Source organism: Melanotaenia boesemani, chromosome 12 (assembly GCF_017639745.1).
Source record: "Melanotaenia boesemani isolate fMelBoe1 chromosome 12, fMelBoe1.pri, whole genome shotgun sequence".
Lineage (NCBI taxonomy): Eukaryota > Metazoa > Chordata > Actinopteri > Atheriniformes > Melanotaeniidae > Melanotaenia > Melanotaenia boesemani.
Genome location: NC_055693.1, coordinates 27,840,628 through 27,862,440, shown reverse-complemented (window position 1 = coordinate 27,862,440; position 21,813 = coordinate 27,840,628). Strand labels below are relative to the sequence as shown.

The 21,813-nt window shown below is 41.0% G+C and overlaps 1 protein-coding gene across 6 annotated transcripts in view; it reads left to right on the top strand.

Annotated features, from left to right (window-relative positions):
- hdac4 (histone deacetylase 4) overlaps nt 1-21,813 on the top strand; it is a 145,831-nt gene that overhangs the window by 97,217 nt on the left and 26,801 nt on the right. For all 6 annotated transcript variants that reach the window (XM_042000818.1, XM_042000816.1, XM_042000819.1 and 3 more), the window contains 10 exons: nt 4,538-4,666; nt 6,782-6,888; nt 7,075-7,194; nt 7,460-7,673; nt 8,978-9,195; nt 14,477-14,749; nt 16,272-16,458; nt 16,696-16,829; nt 19,931-20,033; nt 20,886-20,932. In XM_042000818.1, coding sequence (XP_041856752.1) covers nt 4,538-4,666; nt 6,782-6,888; nt 7,075-7,194; nt 7,460-7,673; nt 8,978-9,195; nt 14,477-14,749; nt 16,272-16,458; nt 16,696-16,829; nt 19,931-20,033; nt 20,886-20,932 — 1,532 coding nt within the window. The remainder of the gene's footprint in view (nt 1-4,537; nt 4,667-6,781; nt 6,889-7,074; nt 7,195-7,459; nt 7,674-8,977; nt 9,196-14,476; nt 14,750-16,271; nt 16,459-16,695; nt 16,830-19,930; nt 20,034-20,885; nt 20,933-21,813) is intronic.

The window sequence follows — 21,813 nt, the reverse complement described above, 5'->3', positions numbered from 1 at the left end:
ATGGAGGCTAATCCCTGACTTTGTGTGGATGAAAGGGTGGTTTGCTGAAATGCTTTCGCGTTTTTACTGCAATCCGGCGTCGTGGGGACGCCCCCTTATACACCAGGCATAGTTGATTAAGCTCTAGCTTTGGATTGTTACTCTTTAGTAGCCCCACAGCCTGTAGTATGTACTACAGCGGTGTCGTGGGGATGTTGAAGCCTTTCTACTAGTTCTCGCCACCGTTTTCACACCTGAACCGGCTTCGATGCCATGTGGACATAGCCTAAGAGGATGCAGAAAAGCCCTGCTCAAACCCGATTGGTTCAAAGCACAAGGAGGCCCTGCTGTGGCTCTTACCAGACCGGGCCAGTTCAAAACCTGATGGTAAGGCCTTGTCGATGGACTTAACAAAAGAAAGAAGGAATAATTTCATTTATTGTAAAATGAATTTAAAAAAAAAAAGAAAAAGAAATGGAAACAGATTCGGAAAAAGAAAAATCAACAAAAAAGACAAGTAGAAAACAAAACAAACAAAAACTAAAAATGTATTAATTTAGAAATAAAAACATAAATATATGAAAAATCTTTTATTTTTGTACCATGTTTTATTAAAGTTAGCAAAGGGTCAAAATGTAAGGTCAAAAGCTCTGTACGGGCAGATACCGGACTGATTGCTGCACCATAGGGTAACAGCTTTTTATAATGGCAGTGTGATGGTGGGGACATCTTCCTCACTGGAAAAACAAGGCTTGCCATCACTAGAGGCAATCTGAATGCAGAGAGATGTAGAGATGAGATTCTGCAACCAGCGGTGATCCCATATCTCCTCAGTCTAGGACTGAACTCTATTTTTCTTAATGACAACTCTCACACCCACAGAGTGGGGTTTATCAGAATAAGATGGAATGGCCTGCCTGCAGTCCTGACCTCAACCCCATACAACATTTGAGGGACCTGCTGTTGGTATCAGTGTGACCAACACAACCACATTGGCTGACTTGTGACAAATGCTGGTGGAAGAACATGATGCCATCCCACAGCAGTGTGATCAAGTTGGTGATCTTCATGCGGACGAGGAGCCAGGCTTTTGTGGCTGTGTATGGATCTTCTTCTTGATACTGAACTCCCTGTTTGTTAAATTAATAGCTTGTTAAATTGCCAATAGGTTTTATTTAATTAGGCTTCAATCACCCAATAACTATTGGCAGAGGAGATTTGGAAAGTTTTTCATCAGTGAATCCACATATTAAATGCTGCTGCTCATCCCACAGATATATTTTCCTAACAAATTTAAAAGGAAAATAAACAGGCTTTCCAACAGAATACGATTCATTGCCATGAAGCCTTGTAACAACAAAGAAATAATCTACCAAACACAAATTTCCTTCATTTTTTGCTGTTTATTTCCACATTCATTTATTCATTTATCTTAATTTTATTTGAATTTTTTTTGCAGATTTGATCATTTTTGTTGCAAAAAGCCCAAAGTGTTTTAGTGACCTAAATTCTAATGACTGAATTATGTCCCTTAAACTACTTTTGAAGCCAAGGGCTTTATAAAAGCTTAACAATCCTATTTTGTTTGCTGTGTTGATGGAATTTAAATAAGGTCAGCTGGCAGCTTCATGGGTTGTTTTGGTGTGTTTTAACTGGCTGATAAGAACTGCAGTGTGTAAAGAGAAAAAATCACCGCCTGCTCTTTCATTCGTCTTCCAGCCAATAACAGAAAACTTATTTTAAACACCTCATGTCACCTCCAGATGACGCCTGATGAGCTGTAATCAGCAGAGGGAAAATGTCAACCAGCTCTTTGTTACAGAGAAGTTGAATAGTTTGATGTTAAATAATCACACTTAAGAGAAAATAGCAAAGAGTTGATGACTTTTACTTCAAATGCTCAATTACACAGTAATGAGTCACAAATTTGCTTTCAGTTCTGTTGGAAACATGCAAAAAAGATAAATCCATCAGTTTGTATTCACGTCTCTCTTCCTGTTTGTCCATCTAATGTACGTATTTATCTAATGTATCTACCATGTATGGTGCTTCTCGGAAGCTCTGTTGATGAGTTTCAGCAAACCACCCTATTGATCTCCATACAGTAAATCTCCCTCCCCTCTCTTTCATTGGCATGGCAGCACGGCTTCCCCAGCATGACTCGAGCAGCTCGGGGCTCCTGCCTGTCAAACATATGAGCAGCTGATCAATATGTTTTCTATAAGAGAACCAGTCTTCAGCTCTACTGAAATATTAAATACTGTTCATAGAGATGTTTAATCTGGATTCAGAGGTGCAGATTACATTTTTTTTGTTTGTTTGTTTTGTTTTGTTTGACTTAAACAGCTTTGTGTAATAGGAAACCCTATTCAGATAAAAACAAATATTAAAAGACGAGCTAAAGTTACATCAGTAATGTCGCTTATGAGGTCTCAAGCCACATTTTATTTAATTATTTTTATTATATAACACCTGCCATATCATAATAACCTTGGTTTTAGCTGTGTTGTGGGGCATTTGTTACTTTTTAAAACTGCTTTTATTATCTAAGCTCCATCTAATTTAGGGTATCCTGTTCATCATCAAGTCCACAGAAGAAGAAAGGATGTCAAGGTTAAAAATCCTACAGTTTCTATGCCTGGAACTGGAATCGTAACCTTTGCTGTAATGAACCAGTAATCCTACCCTTGTCAAAGGTTGCTCACATCATGCCGAATAAACTCTAACAATAAAGAAAAATAGGGAAGAATTCCAGGAAATATATTTAAAAAAAAAAAGAAAAAAAGTGAGGAGGTGAGAGAAAGGAGGGCATGGATGGAGGTGATGGGTTAGTGGGGGGAGAAAGGGCTGCAGTGAAATGCCAGCATCAGCAGTAAAACCAGTCTGGCCCCTCTGCAGCGAGAGTGTTTGCACGTGTGCAGACTTGTGTGTTTTTGCCCAGTCGGCATTAACACCCTTCAAAGTCACTGCGTCCTGAGGTGAACACCCCTGTAGCGACCATTGCCCAGCAAACACAGGACCCTGCTTCACCCTCCTTCTCTGTCTCCTTCACTGTCCTCCCATTATCCCTCATCTCACTCGCTCATTTTAACCAGTTTGTTTGTCTCCTTTAGCACACAAACATCCATAAAACACGCCTGCTTTATGTTGAACTTGTTATGTGATGGAAATCTACAAATCATTCTTTTCTAATCAGTAATAATATATCCAGTGATACGGGAACTGTGTTAATGTTAAAATGTCAAACTATTACAACTAATTCATGCAGTGGATTAAAATTAAACTTTAATGTGCTTCTTGTGTTTTCTCCTAGTCTCCCACAGTCTGCTCCTGTTTATCTAATGCATAGCATTTTACCCTGTCTGACCCCCTGTCCCTCTTAACAAAGGTTTTTGGAAGTGTGCCCTCCACTTAGAGGAAGCTCTATTTTAAATAATTGAGTTTCATAAGCTTAGCATCATTATTCCCCTTGCAATTGTCAGTGCAGTTGAAAGCGTATTTGGACATGATAGATACACAATAGATTTTTCTCATCCCCACTCATGTGGAGGAGAACTTGCACCTCTTTGAAACACAAAAAACTTCTTTCACTGTCATGCCTCAAAATGATTCTTCTAATGCTGAATGAATCACTACTATGCACAAAGAATCAATTGCTTCCACTTGACTGTACCAAAATACCCCAGTGCCTGCTCTGAGGCTAATGAATGTTGCATAGTCTGTTTGATACGAGGTCATGGGACGAGCATTGGGTCAGCTGCGGGTCAACCATCCAGCTTTAACTGACTGAGCGGAGGGAAGCCCGAGGAGGAGGAGCTCAAACTGCCTGCTACGGGTGATTGTCCAGAAAAGTTCAGGCCATGTCCCATACTCCATTCCCAGAGTATACATATGCAACTCGTGTTTTTTGCACACAGCTTGCTCCAGCCGCAACGAATCCAGAACAGGAACATCTGTCTGTGAGCTTAGACCAAGAAATCTTTTCCATAAACATGCAAACACAATCTTTCCTAATGATCCCTGCTACAGTAGTTTCCAGACATTTTTGATTACCAGAGTAAAACAGCAACATCACTAAGCAGTCAGTCAAGAAAGCTGCCAGTTGGCTGTGTTCTGTGTTTTTTTCCACTGTCAGAACAACTGTTAACCTCTGCTCCTGGATCTGTCAGACACCTCATCCACACACACAGTGCCTATAAGGATAAGCTTAATAACAAACAAGCACCTTCTTCTGTGACCCAGCAGTCTACCACGAATGGGAGCTGTAATATTTTTTTCGAGCATTTATCAGGCACCTGCAAGTACATTAATGTTGCACGAATTAGTGTCTCAGTTGGAAATCAGATGCGTAATCGGGCACAGCTTAGTTCTCTCAACTCATTCATCTGCCTCACTTGTTCTTGAAGTGAAGGTGTAAACAGTGCTTTGCAACCCATTTATCACTTTTCAGGTTTTTTTATTTATTTATTTATTTTTTTTGTTTGTTTTCAGGCTTTGCCTCATTATAGCATGAAACTGAACTACTTGGTTTAATCTGTTCCTGTTTGTACCTCATCAGCATCCGAACCCAACCTGAAGCTTCGGTCTCGGCTAAAGCAGAAGGTGACAGAGCGTCGCAGCAGCCCTCTGCTCCGCAGGAAAGATGGAGCCATCACCAGTGCCAAGAAGCGATCGCTAGACCTGGCTGGTGAGTGCACCTGTTAGCTTATCAGCAGTTCTTAGAAACTGCCAGTCATTTCTTACAAGCTTCGTACAAAAAAATTGTTAAAGCTCGACAGTTTCAGACTATTACATTAAAACAGTTTATGTTCCTGTTGATGAAGATATCTTCTCCGTCTTCAATGTCCAGCCATCTCCAACTTTAATCTTTTTTATATAAAGTAGTTAAATCAACTTAAAAAGAAGTTAGCTTACCAGCTCTTTGTTTTATATCCCCCTTCAAAAATCTGACTGTGTTGCCGGTTTTTCCCTCTTCAATCAAGAAGCTAGAAAATGTAAAATCCCACGTGGAATTAAACTGAGCACTTCACCAGAACACAGCAATAAAAAAAGAAAAAATAAATTGTGCTATCTATCCATCCATTGTCTGCTGCTTATCCGGGGTCGGGTCACGAGGCAGCTGCTTACGCAAGGACAACCGGACTTCCCTCTCCCTGGCCACATTCACCAGCTCATCCGGGGGGATCCCAAGGAGTTCCCAGGCCAGCCGGGAGATGTAGTTCGTCCAGCATGTCTTTCCCGGGGCCTCTTTCCGGTGGGACGTGTCCAGAACACTTCACCAGGGGAGGCGTCCAGGAAGCATCCTGACCAGATGCCCAAACCACCTCATGGCTCCTCTCGATGCGGAGGAGTAGCGACTCTACCCTGAGCCCCTCCCGGATCACCGAGCTTCTAACCACCTAAGGGAGAGCCCGGCCACCCAGCAGAGAAAACTCATTTTGGCTGCTTGTATTTGTGATCTTGTATTTCGGTCACAACCCACAGCTCGTGACCATATGTGAAGGTAGGAACGTAGATCGACCGGTAAATCGAGAGCTTTGCCTTTTGGCTCAGCTCCTTCTTCACCCAATGGACCGATGCAGAGTCCGCATCGCTGCAGACGCCGCAGCGATCCGCCTGTCGATCTTCCGCTCCATCCTTCCCTCACTCGTGAACAAGACCCCGAGATACGGTAACTCCTCCACTTGGGGCAGGACCCTATTGCAGACCCGGAGAGAGCACTCCACCTTTTTCCGGCTGAGGACCATGGTCTCGGACTTGGAGGTGCTGATTCTCATCCCAGCCGCTTCACATTCAGCTGCGAATCGCTCCAGTGAGAGCTGAACATCATGGCCCGATAAAGCCAATAAAACCACATCATCCACAAAGAGCAGAGACCCAATCCTTAGGCCACCCAACCGGATCCCCTCGACACCTCGGCTGCACCTAGAAATTCTGTCCATAGAAGTTATGAACAGAATCGGTGACAAAGGGCAGCCTTGGTGGAGTCCAACCCTCACCGGAAACGAGTTTTATTGTTTCCGGTGAAATTGTGCCATTATGCAGCATTTTACCAACCTAGGCCAGTTCACCACGGCTCACAACAAAATGGTGCCTATAAGAGGGATCATTACCAGCTCTCTGTGATCAGACTTCAGGAAAGAATTTGAATATAAAACTATATTCATGTACTTTCTTATCAGTTTGGTGAGTGGTAGTCTGAGCTTTGTGTGCTAATGTAAGCTAGCAGGTTAATACTGTATTGTAAGCTCTCCTGTACAGTAATACTGCACTTTATCAGTAATGTTAAAAAATAAACAGAGAAGGGTTAATCTGGTTGAGTTGCTCACTTCACCCTCTAAAGTGAGCTGCTTTGGCATACGGTGCATAAAACTGTAGATACATGTTTGAAAATGGAGCTGATGTGCCTCTTATATTTTGACCATCACTGATACCTCATGAAATGCTGCTGACTTGCACAAACAAAATTGCATGAAATGTCACCTTAAAGGCTGAAATTTGTAAATATTTTGGGCTTTATTAAGTGACATATAAGTCTGTGCCTAATGGATGGCTTAGTGTCTGCAGGGTCTTAGTCAGAGCTATTCCATTAGTGGACTAAACTATCTAAAAGTTCTTCCCAGTTCTCTGTGGTAGTCCTCTTCCAACATGCACCTTCACATTCCCTGTAGGTAACATTTCCGTGGCTATTACACAGTCTATAAATTAGAAACAAACAGAAGAATAAAAAGGCTTCAGTGACAGTGAGAAACTGCAGAAAGCTAGTCTTTTCTCTCTGATTTCTGTGTTGTGTCTATTACAGAGTCTGCATGCAACAGTGCACCGGGTTCAGGGCCCAGTTCCCCCAACAACAGCTCCAGTAGCATCCCCAGTGAGAATGGTGTCCCGATTTCCAGCAGCCCAGGAGAGGTAAACAACATAGCATGTGACTGGAGGATGCCTTAAATTTCTCAGTTTATGTTAACACAGATCTCAAACTTTGTTTATATGTTAAAGCTCAATAAGTAGAAGCTGAGTAATTTCCTGCATGTGTGTCTCATTTATTACGGTCGTGTGTGTCTTTGGTTTTGTATAACTGTTGACGCGTGTTTCCAGACCTCTCTGCTTCAGAGGTTGGCTGCGAGGGAAGGTTCAGTTAGCCAGCTCTCTCTCTACACCTCACCGTCTCTCCCCAACATCACTTTAGGACTGCCGGCCTCAGGTCCTGCAAACACTGTGAGTACAACTATCACACTGTATCACACACTGATGCTAAGTTTCTAACAGAGAATAATAGTGGTCTGCGCTGTATATTTGGCAAGGCAGAGAAAGGTCGGCAGTGTACAGTGTAACTGATTTTTGGCATTGGCTTCTTTCATGTCTCTTTCCATCTTTCTCCATCTCACTGCCCACATGTCACATCTGACCCTTCTCCCACTCCGACTGTCTGCCGCCCTCTTTTTCTCTCTTTTCCCTGCATTTCAATCTCTCCCTATTGTAGGTGGTATCGGGACACCAAGATGGCGAGAGTCATCTGGCATTGCCTGCGTTACAGCAGGGCATTCCACTGACACCCTCTTTTCTTCCCACTGCCCACCTGCCCTCCTATTTGGCATCTTCAGCACTAGAGAGGGAGGGTGCTGGTGGGGGCACAGCTGGTCACAACCCCCTCCTTCAACACATGGTCCTCCTGGAGAAGAGCCACGGTCCGATGGGTCAGTAGTCACAACATTTACATTACATTCTTGTCTTCTCATCCAGTTTGTGGCTGGTGTTTGACTTACCTCCATGAATCACTGAAGATAAATTATATTTTTGTACATTTCCATGTATTTTGGTAAGATGGTAAACATTCACAGTAAGATCACAAGCATTTGAACAGTTAGAAACCTTAAAAAAAGCATCAGCAGACAAGTTTTATCCTCTGATAGCTGTCGGCAAGTTGATCTAAAGGATTTCCAACAGCTTTAGGATCCACTCACAGTCCAAAAACATTTGTTAAGTAACATGGTGATTCTAAATTGCCCATGGGTGTCTGGTTGGGCATGGTTTTATGCCTATTTGTTGGCCATTTCATTAACTGGCGAGCTGTCCAGGGTGTTTCCCAGCAGCACACAAACGGGTCAAAGCAGGTACAGACAATAGATAGATAATGTGACTTTACTGTATATGTAGTATTTTTTTAGATACAGTTCTTTCTACACTCCTGTAAACATTTTCTAATCAGAGCTGAGGCTTTTAGGGCTGTACCCATTACTGATGTGAAGCCTAGCGCCTCTAAGAACAAAACTGTGTACAGCCTAAAAGCCTCACCTGATGTTATTGATCCTCTCATTTATTTCTCAGTAACACATCTATAATACATCTCTCATCAGTCAAGAGAGTTTATGAAGTATCACATCCTGATATTAACAATAATTGTGTTATGTAAAGAATGAAATCAGTATCATGTTAATCATACACATTTATCATTTTTATAGTTCCCTGCCTACTGTTTCTGTCCGGTATTAACTACAAAAACAAAAAACCCAAAAATGAAAACTGTGAATTATTATAAACAATATTTTTGCTTGTTTTATATATATCACAATAATGTTGTTTACATATACTTTTGATATTTTAAAACAAATTGTTGATTTGATTGATTTTTGTCCAGTCTATTACATTTCTTCTTATGTTTGCTGTTCTGCTTTTATTGCAAACACCAGCTTAATTTCAGATTTTAGGACACTACTGTTTCAACCGAGTCCGAACAATGAGGGATGTCAGGGATTAAATGCATCAGAGTTTTTCAGGAAAAAAAAAAAAAAACATCCATCTACTATGAAATTAAAGTTAATACAGAAATACTTGAATTCTAAGCTGCAAACTGTCTTTTACAAACGTGATTCAAGTGAAAAATAATCAATGTTGAGCTTAAAATTAAATGTGCAAGGCAGCTACATTTACAGTATATGTCTGGTTGGCAGCTGCAACCCATCTTATAACAGCGCTCTCAATCTGAATGTGTTTCCTCTAGTTGGTCTCGGTGGCCTACCGCTACCGTCACCCACCATCTCCAAGTTTGTGCGGGGCCACCGTCCCCTGGGCAGAACCCAGTCAGCCCCTCTACCCCAGCAGCCATGTGGACAGGCCCAGGCCCTGCAGCAGCTGGTGGTCCAGCAGCAGCACCAGCAGTTCCTGGAGAAGCACAAACAGCTTTTCCAACAGCAGCAGCAGCAACATCTCATCAACAAGGTATCTAGAAGTGTGCCCATATACAGCGTTAACATGTGCACAAACACGTGTATTTGAGTCGTGTTTGTCCATCTACATGAGAGACTGATTTTGTTAATGTATAATAATCCCGTCTGCTCTCTAAGAGCAGGATGAATCAGCTTTCAATAAACAAGTCTTGTAGCTGTTTTTTGTTGCCTGTGTTCATGTGCTCTTACTTCTCCCCGTCACCCTGGCAACTGTGCACGAGAGGAAGCAACTTCCATATATGCACACACAGGAAGTTTGAGTCACTGCATCGCCATGGAAGCGTGTGCGTGCGTGCAAGCTTATGTGGGGAATTGCTGTGTTATGGGTCAATTTAAAGGAGGAGATAGTTGTTTGTGCATTTGTGTGTTTGTGCCGAAATTCCTGAAGGAATAAGGTCCATTATCTGGTGGTGTTTGGCTGCAGATAGCTCGCATTGCTTCTGGACTGCATGTTGTTGTGCATCCAGCTAATTAACTTAAAGTCAGGTGACATCCCAGGTTTTCATTCAGCTTTTAAATTTGTGTTCAAGATGTTTTAGTCAGTAATGTTTGCACTGTGATTAATATGGAATCAAAATATATTCTTTTAGGTTTGCATTTATAATTCTTGAGGCTGTAGATGTTTCTGTTTTATTGCCTGCTGTGTCACTTTCAAAGCAAAGAGAGTTCATTAAAAAGAAATGTTTGCAAAAATCAACAGTGGCTACCTTTAATTATACAGAATGAGCTCTGGCTACATGTTTGAAACTTATTGTGCAAGTGTGAAACAAGATTCCTGCCAGATCACAGGCCAATTCATGCAGATGCATATTAATTAAGATATTTGCAACCGGCATTCAGTTGGGTGCTAACCATAAACACCAGTGCACAATACAGTCTGGACTAGCTGATGCACTGTTTGCTTTTAGTCTGCGTTGACGATGTGCTTGTTTTTGTCATCAATGAGCTTAAAAAAAAAACCCTTTTGTATGGGACTTGATGAGAGAAAATCACAGGTTATTGTGGACATTCTGTATGACTCGAAAAGATCTGTCATTAAAAAAATATTCATTGTGTTTAATAATGTAAAATGTAAGTTCATTAGCCCAAATATCTCCTGTTAACTTCAAGGGAGCTGATTAAAGGAGCAGGGCTGTTTAACAGGGTTGTTTATGCAGACAGTGAGTGCTTTAGATGACATTAGGCTTTTGGTTTTAATCCAGTTCTATAATAATTTTAAAAGCATTATTCATGAATACAAGGCTGAACATTTTTACTAACTGATTCCTGACTGGGATTCTTTGTGATTGGACTTAAACAACTTGAACTATCTGCAGGACTTTGTTTTGTTAGTGATATCTGATCTGATCTACAGCTACATGAATGTTTGCATTAGCTAATATAATTTATCAGCTTTTTTAAATTTCAGTTTGTAATACATTTAGATTAACCTTTGAAGAATAATTTCATTTTAAAGTTTCAGGTTTGAAACATTTAACGTTTGCAGCACTCTGTTTGAAATAAGGAAGTCCAATCCTTAAGTCAGCACGCAGCAGCAGCATAATTTAAAGCTGTCATCATGCATTTGTGCAAGCAGCAGCTGTTGCCTGAAGCGTTTTAGTTTGCAAAGCCTCAGTGTGTTGTTTTGTTTTTATCTCTTTATATGCAGGTGATTAACAATTCTGTAGCATCATAAGAAGCTGCTGAACTGACTCCAGACTTTAGACAACTTTATTAATCCCTTTGGGAGTTTTTGTCTGGGAAATTGAAGCTCTGTTACCCCCAGCACCGTTGTATTATCAACTAAATGAAAGAATTGTGTAAAAAAGTGAAAGATATAAAAAACAAAGATAACGGCTATGTATACAAGTAGTATAAATAAAAATAGAACAGGACTAAGTATATACATACATACATACATACAATAAGCAGGCATATACGTGTGTATCTAATTGCTATTTATCGCTTCTCACTGCCTTCAGTCCCTCAGTTCCTCTGTTGTTGTTTTTTGAATTTATTTATTTTTTGTCCGGATTTAGAGCCAAACCTCAGGAGCAGAAGGAAAATTGAGAATATATTTCTGTCCACGGAGGCCTTCTAATAAAGTTTTATTCCTTTGCAGAGATGGGAATTAAACTGCAGCTTGTCCAGTAATTCAAGTTGTCATAGTGATGAAGAACATTCATAAAAGTGCTAAAACATTTTTTTGGTTTTACAATTGCTCCAGTGGTGTGTTATTTTTATTTTCAGTTATTAGCTTATTCACCCTTGGATATTTTCCACGTTGTAAAGCATGATTCTTCTGCAGCCTTTCGTTTCCTTTTGAGGTCACATTTTTGTCAAGTCAGCAATGGCAGGGGGAGGGGGGGTCCCTTCCTGAAAACTATAAAAAAGAGAGACTAAAGCTGTCAGTTTGGCAGCAAAGGAAGAAATGAAAGATTTTTTGGAACTGCTCCAACCTGAGCCAGCTTTCTGACATGAACTCTTGAAACAGCCAAGGCAACTCTGCCTTTTATGCTCATAATATCCTTACGCAAGTTCATGCATGAGGAAGAAGGAGAGACAGATACATCGAGTCAACAAGTGTGAAGTGTTGGTGTAAATAATCAGCTTCTCTTTCCACTGTGCACTGTCTTCGTCTTCCTGCTGGTTTAACAGGCTTATTTAGTGCCCAGTCCCCTCATGGTTCATATCCCAGCAACTATTTCCTCCTAATAAGAAGGGATAGAAAGAGGGAAAGGGAACAAAACATGAAAGAAAAGAAGAGTGAGAATCAGTGCAGCAGGAGTGGTTTGGTGTTTTGAGTTTGTTTGGAGAAGAGGGACTAGGATGAGGCAAGGGCCTGTTCTCTGACGTCAATGGACTGTTCCCTGGGCAATATGCCAGCCAAGTGTGTGTGTATGTGTGGACGCACCTGTGTGTGCGTTATATGCACAAACAAAGGTCCAGTCCAATCATGACCTGCACATCAAGGTTGAGGTCTTTGACGACAGCGACAGGGACAGCTGCCACAACAAGATTACAACTATTCCTCCAGGCTTTCCCCTCATGCCCTCAGCTCAGATTTTATTTTCTCAGACAGGGTGAGCTGAGCTTTATGAATTACATATAGTCATAGTTATTCTGTGGCTGCATCATGCGCATTGCTAGTTGTGCACATCCTGAGAAGTTCATTTTGCACGCACACAAGCTGCCGGTGATCACTGAGAGCCAGTGAAGATGGACATCCTTGATTTCGGAGTTGATTTCCACCTTAATCTTAACATTAATCGAACCCACTAACACTATCTCACAAATCTGAATTCTCTGGGGTGCCCTCTAGTAATTTGGTGGAAAAAAAAATCCATAGTGCACAGTTGCACCCACAACAGAGTCCATTCCGTACGTGAGTATTTGGTTAGAAAGCAAGTATATTTCTGGCCTCAGAGTCCAGAGTGCAGATCAAGTTTATCTCTGTGTGTACAAAAAGTAAGAGAAGCTGGTTAATGTTAGTTTTTGTTTGGTTAAACTAGAGGTCTTTTACATTGTTTTTGTACTTGGCCTGATCAGTCAGCTATTTTTGGAGTGAAAACAACTGAAAACAAAAAGCAAGTTGTATTGGCTCATACTTTTCTGCTTCAGTTGTTCTCTCAGTTAAAAACATTATTTCTTTTTTCTTTTGGATTTTTGTGCTAATTTCTTTTAGTTTACAATTTTTGGTGGCCCCAAAAATTGTTATCACAAATGCTATCACAATTTTTTAGAAATAGTAATGTGTGAATCTCAGGTATAAACTGTGATCGATAGCTTGCTCTTTAGGTGATCTATGAAAGTTTTTTCAGGCATTTTTTTTATCCCATCCAGGAGGTTTACAATCCAGCAACAACATTAAGTATTTATTCAGATTCAAATCTGCAATTAGTCTTTCATGATGAAATGACTATCACATTTTCGTAACAAAAAAAAGGACGCTATAACTACTATGTTGATAAGAGACGTCTATTTTAAAAACTGAGGATAACAGGCTTAGTGGTTTAAGCGTTAAAAGCATGCTTGTTCTAATCCCTTTTGAAATCTTTAAAATCATATCTCTAACGCTGCAGAACACTTAGATCATGATCAATTAAATATTCCAGTTCATTACATCGTCAGATGTTTTAAGCAGAAAATAATTAGAATCAATGGAAAACAAAATCATGAACCCATGAAGGTCTGGATTCAGAATCATTCAAAATAAAAAGATCAGATCACAGGCTGACCCAACATCTGTGGAAATTCCTCAAGACAATTTAGAATAAGGTCCAGTAGTGTGTGTGGCCGCCACGTGCCTGTATGCACTCCCTAAAACATCTGGGCATGCTGCTGATTAGCTGATCGACGTTCTCCTGAGGGATCAAGCATTGACATGCATCGGAAGGAACCCAGGTCCCACTGCAGCTGCATATGGTCTGAGTGTCTCATCTCGGTAACTAATGGCAGTCAGGGTTCCTTTGGCCAGCACATGAAGGTCTTTCTGACCCTCCAATGATATACCTCTCGAGACCATCACTGACCCACTGCCAAACCGGTCAAGCTGGAGGATGTTGGAGGCAGCAGAACGTTTTTCATGGCATCTCCAGACTCGCTCATGTCTGTCACATGGGCTTAGTGTGAACTTGCTCTCATCCGTGAAGAACACAGGGCACCAGTGGTGAACCTGCCAATCCTGGAGTTCTTTGGCAAATACCAATCAGGCTGCATGGTGTTGGGCTGTGAACACCGGCCCCACTTGTGAATGTCAGGCCTTCATACCACCCTCATGGAGTCTAACACTTTGAGCAGAAACATGCACATTAGCGGCTGCTGGAGGTCATTTTCTAGGGCTCTGGCAGTGCTCCCCCTGTTCCTATAGCGGTCCTGCTGCTGGGTTGTTGTCCTCCTACAGTCCCATAGTGTCTCCTGGCATACTGGCCTGTCTCCTGGTATCTCCTCCATGCTCTCGGTCCTGTGCTGGGAGACACAGAAAACCTTCTTGCCACAGCGAGCATTAATGTGCCATCTTGGATGAGCTGCACTACCTGAGCAACTTCTGTGGGTTGCAGACACCCTCTCATGTTACCTCTAGTAGTGTGGGTACTGGCTAAATGTAAACGTCAGCAAAAATCAGCCAAAAGTTATAAGTTATGAAGACAGGGAAATGATCTGAAGCCACCACCTGCAGGACCATTCCTGTATAGGGTTGTTTTGTGCATTGCTTCTCCTTCCCACCTGTTGTTTGTTCCATTTGTAGCAGCTGAAATTGATTTACAATCGGTTCTTTTTTTGTTATCCTCTAGATCATGTCCAAGCCTGGGGATCAGGTCTCTGCTCCAGGCTCTGGTTCCTCAGTGGCAGGCAGGCAACACCAGAGTCACCCAGAGGAGACAGAAGAGGAGCTCAGAGAGCACCAGGGACTCTCCTCGTCCTCATCGCCATCCTCCTCTACTTCTGTGCAGGAAACGTCACTGTTGCGGGGACTGGTCATCAAGCAGGAGCCTCCGGATCCTCAAGAGGGGGAAGAGAGGGAGCAAAGGGAGAGACAAGCTGAACAGGACTTCCTGTTTAAACAGGTAAAGGTTGGGAGTGGGGAGCAGGTGAAGGACAGGTCCAGGTTGAAGTATAAATCAATGAGCATGTAGGCATAGAACAGAAAAAGTGAGTAGGGAGAGAAACTGTCCTTGCATGCAGCCACAGGTAGGTTTTCAGTGTGGAACCTCCAGAAAAGATTAGCATCAGTTTTTAGAGTGCACCACTAGAATGGTGCACTCTAGAAACAAAGAACAATAACACTGATATCTTTGCAGATCAAGTGTTTTATTTACTTTTCTAAAGATTTTCCACAGACAACTTCTTCTATTTATCAGCACAACAGACCGAGAAAGGCACAGAAGAAAAGATGTGATGGAGGAGATGGTTAGATAAAAAGTGAATGATGAAAATTAGAAACTGACTTGGCATAAAATCTAAGTCTGTTACAGAACAGATTGCACAAGTTTGAACTGATTTTGACACAACAGTGTAAAAATAAAAAGGAAGAAGTAACCCTGCTTTCGCTCTTTTTTTTTTTTTGCATTGAAAGGTGGCGTAAAATTCAGCTGCTGTACGTTGTCTGTTCATGTTACTACCACACGCAGTGGCGCAAACTGACAGTAATTAGTCAATATGGTGGATTATTTTGCACTGGAAAACCCTAACAGAGATTTACAAATCACATGGTTGTAGTAACTGTAGCAGTGACAGATGGAGCTCTTAGTTATTGGCTGAAACTGTACACTCTTCATCCCATCTGCCTGCCTTCTCCACTCTCTGATCAGCCTACTTTCCAACATTTTAGCTCTGTTATTTTCTGTCCATGTCACACTCTGAAGGAGCCGGATAATTGACTATTTAGGATTGTCTCAGACAATATACCTCCTTCAAAGTGGCCTTGATCGGAACTTTAGCAAGTTCAATATGAAAATGTTAAACCTACACAAAATCCTCCCCATTTTTAGTTTTGCATTCCTCATCCATGGATGCAGGCAATTCTTAATCTCTATATTGCTAACAGTCTATTTGTGGCCATACTCACACAATCAGGACACCATGTCCTCATCTGTCCAGCCCATCCCTGCTGTCTGCTCATCCAAATTCAATCAGGAGCTCCTCTCTGTGTCGCCATGGCACCCATACACTGGTGAAGGCAGACACACCCATCATAACATACCAGGATGGCATGAGGATTTATTTCAAACCAGTATTAAGTACATGTTTCATACCATATCATTAACTTTGCTTGTTTTCTTTAAAAAAAAATTTTGTAAGCATGAAGTCATAACTGGAAAGTGATTATTGCAGAAAAGGGATTCCAGATCAGTAGTCGAAATGACTAATAAAGTAAATTTAAGATCTAATAACCTGCTTTCTCTACTTAACAGGCAATATAACTAATGTTTGTGTTGTAACACTGTTCTCTTTTGAAGTACATAGTTCAGTGCAGCACTTTGGACTGAGCAAGTACCTTGGCGCCATCTTCTGATGATTGTTGTATTGCAGTCCAACAGCAATGCAACACAAATGAATATGTTTGTTTGTGTGTGTGTGTGTGAGCAGCAAGCAATGCTGTTAGAGCAGCAGCGAATCCACCAGTTGAGGAGCTACCGAGCCTCCATGGAAGCAGTGGGGTTAAACGTAAGCATGGTTGGACACCGACCTCTGTCCAGGGCTCAGTCTTCTCCGGCCTCTGCCTCCTTCCCCATGGTCGTCCAGGAGCCTCCAACCAAGCATCGATTCACTACAGGTCTACTGAGCTTTGTATTCTTATGTACATTTTTACACATAAACCACATTTAAATGGTACATTATCCTTTTGACCTTCATGTGCATCACTGAGCAGATCCCTCTGAATCCTCTGTGCATGATAAAGCAGGTGCAGCACATAACAAGCTCACATCTTAAAGTGTGATAATAGAAAACCTGCAGTTGTTCCTGTCTGTTAAAAATGACCCAATTTTGTGCATGTTTGTGAATTTTGCAGGTCTGGTGTATGACTCTTTGATGCAGAAGCACCAGTGTATATGCGGTAACACCACTAGTCATCCAGAGCACGCCGGTCGCATTCAGAGCGTCTGGTCCCGCCTGCAGGAAACGGGCCTCAGAGCTCACTGTGAGGTGAGGTCCGACTTGACCAGAGGGCTGAGATGAAATGATCTGATGAAATAATCTGAAATTATTATCATAATAGAAAGAGGCCCACCGGTCCCCTAAACACATCAATAGCAGCAGAGTAGCAGTATTTCAAAATCACACTATAAGAGGAGAAAGTAAAATCTTCAATTAACTAACAAAGCTGCTTTTTCATTAACTATGTCACCAGACATTAAATAAATAAATAAATCAGATAAACAAATAAATATACCACTACTGAAAGAAAATAAAGTTCTGTGCGATGTCTAGAAAACTGTTGTCAAACTTGAGTTCATAATCATGTTAGTTTTGCATGTAACTATCATGTTAACAGAATTGCTGTGTTCATAAAACCAGTTCAGCTGAGATAAAAAAAAAATATTCCGATACCGTTGTTCCAACATTTGCAGAGCGTCATTGAACATGTGAGAAGCTTAGAGATCACAAAACCTGTCAATCAATGCATAACTCTGGGCCCCCTAGGATGGACCAGAGTTATGCTGGGGTTGGGGGCAGCTAGACTAAATTAAACTTAAAATTTTTGCACTGCTGTCAAAATGTGGCCAAATTTGTGCAAGTAGCAATGGGTAAACGATGATGAATTAACAGCAGACAAACAAAAAGTAAACAAGAAAATATGATGAGGCATATCTTGCCCTAGCCTTGACCAGGTAATGATCAAGTAATAGTAATGGTCAAAGGTGGGAAATGAAGAGAGACCACAGTGTGTTCTATGTCTCAAAATATCAGCATCTGACAGCCAAACAAGTTACGCTACTTTGGGACGTCTCACCCTGAACACAAAGAAACTCCTGTTGATAACGTCAGAAATAAACTGAACTGTTTTAAATAGCAGAGTTGTTTTACTAAAGCAGCATCTGTCTCATCAAATGCTCAACTCACCTGAAGCAGTTTGCAGCTTCCTGGTTTAAACGCCTCACACTGTTAGAGGAACTGATCATTCTCTCTTCCACTGACATGGTTTTAACTGTAGTTTACGAAGTAGCAGCCAATAAACTAAGGACTATTTTGTGTCACATTTCTTCGTATGTTTCTCATTAAGCATTGGTGGCATGTAAAGCGAAATCGGGGGTTTTACGTCATTTTTGTGAATGAAGAGGGGGCTCTGCAGAAAACGTTTAGGAACCACTGAGTTAAATCAGCCTGCAGACACTCATGCAGTACGATGATTATAGATTCCCCTCTCAAAATAACTCAGACTTTTGTCACACCACCTTTAACTTTCATTACGGCACATGTTCACTGTACAGTTGTTTCAGTAAGTTTATGCAGTATCACAATATCTGTCTTTGTCTATAATCCTGTAATGATTGATGAAAGATTTAAATGACATCATCAAACAACATGACCTCCTGTCCATCTCTCCAGAGTACAGTCTTTATGCTTATTTGCAAATCCTCTTCTTTTGCTGTGATTTTTCCACAGATTTTTGCTTTCCTGTACCTTGGGTTCTCTTGCACATGGAGAAATATTCTTTGTTTATATTTAGAAATTACGATATATTTATTTCCCAATTATTTAAGATTTTTTTTTCAGCTCCAAGATGATGCCTCACCACTATCCTGGTTTTAATAATGTATTGGATAGTTGATTCTTAACCATTTTGTGTAGTTTTGATCGTCCCCTCAGTTGTTTTGTTTGTTTGATGCAGACCAATAATTTCCCTCTTCTGAAAATGAGTAACCACAGGATGCGAATGAGAAAGAGGTTAGATTTAAATAACACACTGCCAGCTGAAACATAGTCAGTCCAGTAATTTTCCAATTTGTTTAGTTAAATCCAGGTGATACAGCTGTTCTAGCCAGCAGTGTGTAAACACCTACACTGAAAAGAGCCAAAGTTCATTACTTTGCTGCAAAGCATGAAGACTAAGGTTCTCAAGAACTACAAAATAGAATTGGGCTACAGAAATTTACATTTTGGCATATTTTACATTGATCCATTCCTAAGAAATTGAACGAATATGGTACGAGGACATGGTAAAGGAAGCTTTTATGCTATCTAGCTGCCAGAAACCCAGCACTTATCATGCTTTTTTACAATAGGGCCTAGGAAATGAGTGTTGCCTGAGCAACACTTGAGAGGCATAAGGGGAATTATTTAGGCATCTTGCAAAGGCCTAATCAAAACCCAGACCTCAGTCCATTTAAGAATCTGTGTGTCTTCAAAAAAACTAATATCCTTTTCATCGTGAATGACCGGGAGCAGTTCTGCCTTAAGAAGATAACTTCTATCCTTTGCTACACTCACATGTACACATTCATTCTCTCCTTTTCTATTCTGTTCATTCTCCTACTTGTCAGGTCCAACATTGATATTTGTTCACCAATTAACACAATTAATACTTAAATTTCAGGAGGAAGCATTTGTCCCCTAAGCTTAATTTCCCTTATGTTAATAAAACTTCTGCTTGACAAAGCTAATTTGTTCAGCACAACATCCTGGCCAGACTATCATTCTGCTTGCCACCAGTTAGAGGAGCCAAACTTAGACAAACCCTGCAAAGTATAACCTTTGAAAGGAAATGAATACTTAACATGCTAAAGTTCTTAGTTTTCCATCTTGATTCTTGCTTGTTTTACAGTTGAAAAAATTAACTCCCTTCCAAACTGCTATGTATTTACAATAAAACCAAAACAAAGGGAAATGCTGATGCATGCTAATACTTTTGTAACACAGTGTATGCATAATACACATTATTTTGGTGTCACATTTAAAATAACTTGTGTCATCTTGTGCTCTAATGATTAGAATTAGTTAGTTAATGTGTGCAGCGGTATGTTGGCAGCTAAAACGAGAAAACGTCAATATTTATTGCTTTATTATTATTATTTTGCCAGTTAAAGGTTGTAAAATCTGTATATTTAAGCAACCTAAAAAAGTCTGTTGTTGACTTTCCTTTAAAGGTGCAAGTTACAGTCTGACCACAAGAGGGCAGAGTTAATCCATTCTTTGTTGGCATTAAGCTTTACCATGAGAAAAAAACAAACACACTATCCTGTCATTCAGACTCTGTAAGGGGAAAACTTTCTGTCTATTTCCTGTGTTTCTCTTCTGTTTTTCAGTGCATCCGTGGAAGGAAAGCCTCCCTGGAGGAGTTACAGACCGTTCACTCTGAGGCCCATGTTTTATTGTATGGAACTAACCCCCTGCGACAGAAACTTGACTGTAAGATATGCATCCTCACACATTTAAAAACATACTGCTGGTCCAAGTGGATACTGCTTCTCACCTGCAGTATAGATTTACTTCTAATTTATTCTAATAAATTGGGAAAGCTTTAAGAAAAATGAGTGCTGAGCTTCATAGAAGCACGTTTGACAATAACGGACGTATTTGACACATGTAAACATGCAACATTAAGTCTTCAGTTTTGAGGCTGACATTTTCAACAAGCCTGTCATGTAAATGCCGCGAAGCTACAGTGTCTGCTAAAAGCATCTGTGTTAATGCATAAACCGTGTCATAACAAATGGTCTGATCTAATAAAGCAGTGGAGGTGTTACGATAAGGCGAGGACCCACTGAAGCTGTTAAACCAGAAGTCAGACAGGCTGCTTAGTCACTTAGTTCTGGCTTTAAAGTGCAGGTGTAGGCAGGATAGTTCGTGTGTGAGTTTTAACTTTCCTTCCAGTGAAGAAACAACTTCTCAGTATCGGTTTGAGTAGTATTGATTTAAAAGAAGTACAATCAGATTAGTCTGCCGATATGTGTGTTCTGATTTCTGTTTTTAGTGATAAAACATAACCTTTTCTGACCTGAAATCTTGTTTCTCCCTGAGGAGAGGCTTGATTGTGAGGTCAATAAGATCCTTTTCCTTTTTTTTTTCTTTGCTTATCCAAATTAAAGCGTCCCCCTGCGCCTCACTGTTAGATAAGGTCAGAAAGTCAAATGCTCAGCTTAAGGGGTCATGTGCTGATTTGTGCCTATGAGTTCACAAAGTTACCACTCCACTCTCTGACCTTTCTTTCACATTTAGCCTTTTCTGATTTCTCCATTTATTTCCCTCCCCCCCCTTCAGGTTCAGTAAATCCCATGTTTGTGAGGCTACCCTGCGGAGGCGTAGGGGTAAGTCTAATTAAAGTGTTGCTAATTTGTGTGCACAGGATTTCTTGTGATTTCGTTAGTCACACTGCCTTGTTCAGTGGAAAACTGCCGTAAGAGACGGTTGCATTTTTACAGCAGTGTGTTAATCTAATCGATACCCTTCTGGCATGGCTGGTATCCAACTCTGAAGCATCATTTTAACAACTGCAGCCCCCCTGCCCCTATAATACTCTCATTTTCTCTTGTTCCACCAAAAAAAAAAAAAAAAGAAAACACACCCAAACACCGCCCCTCAAGGACCAGAGGCAACAAAAGCTGCTGCTTGCCTTTCTGCCGTGTTCGTAATTATAACCAGATGTTCCTAGCTCTGTTTGTGTGTGGTGGAGGGTATGATTGTGTTTGTGTGCATAGCATGCATTTCGGGATGTTTGTTAAAGGGCGATGATCTCCATAGCTGCTTAAATTTGATAGTGGACTCCTGTTAAATAGTCAGTCCTGCACCTGTACATGTGCGCTTTTTTTTTTTTATTTCTCCAAATGTTAGAGGTTTGAAAAGGTCCATCTTGCCTCCTCATACTTCCATCTCCCTCCTATGGGAGGAAAGGGGGGAACAGGAGGAGCCTGAGCTCTGATCTTTATAATAGCAAATGGAACCAAATTGTTGTCTTCCTGTCATACACTCGCATACGAGCCATGCACACATAAACACACACACTTAAAGTCCAGAGGAAAAGAGCTGAAATTAAGCTGTCAACCTGTGGAGAGCCATCATTCCGTCATACCAGCACGTTCCCGCTCCCCCCCATTAACACACAACCAAACTTCCTTTCACCTTTTCCTGACTACTGTAGCTTTTGTCCTGTTCCTGACTGAAAACATCAACATGGGAAACAATAAACCTC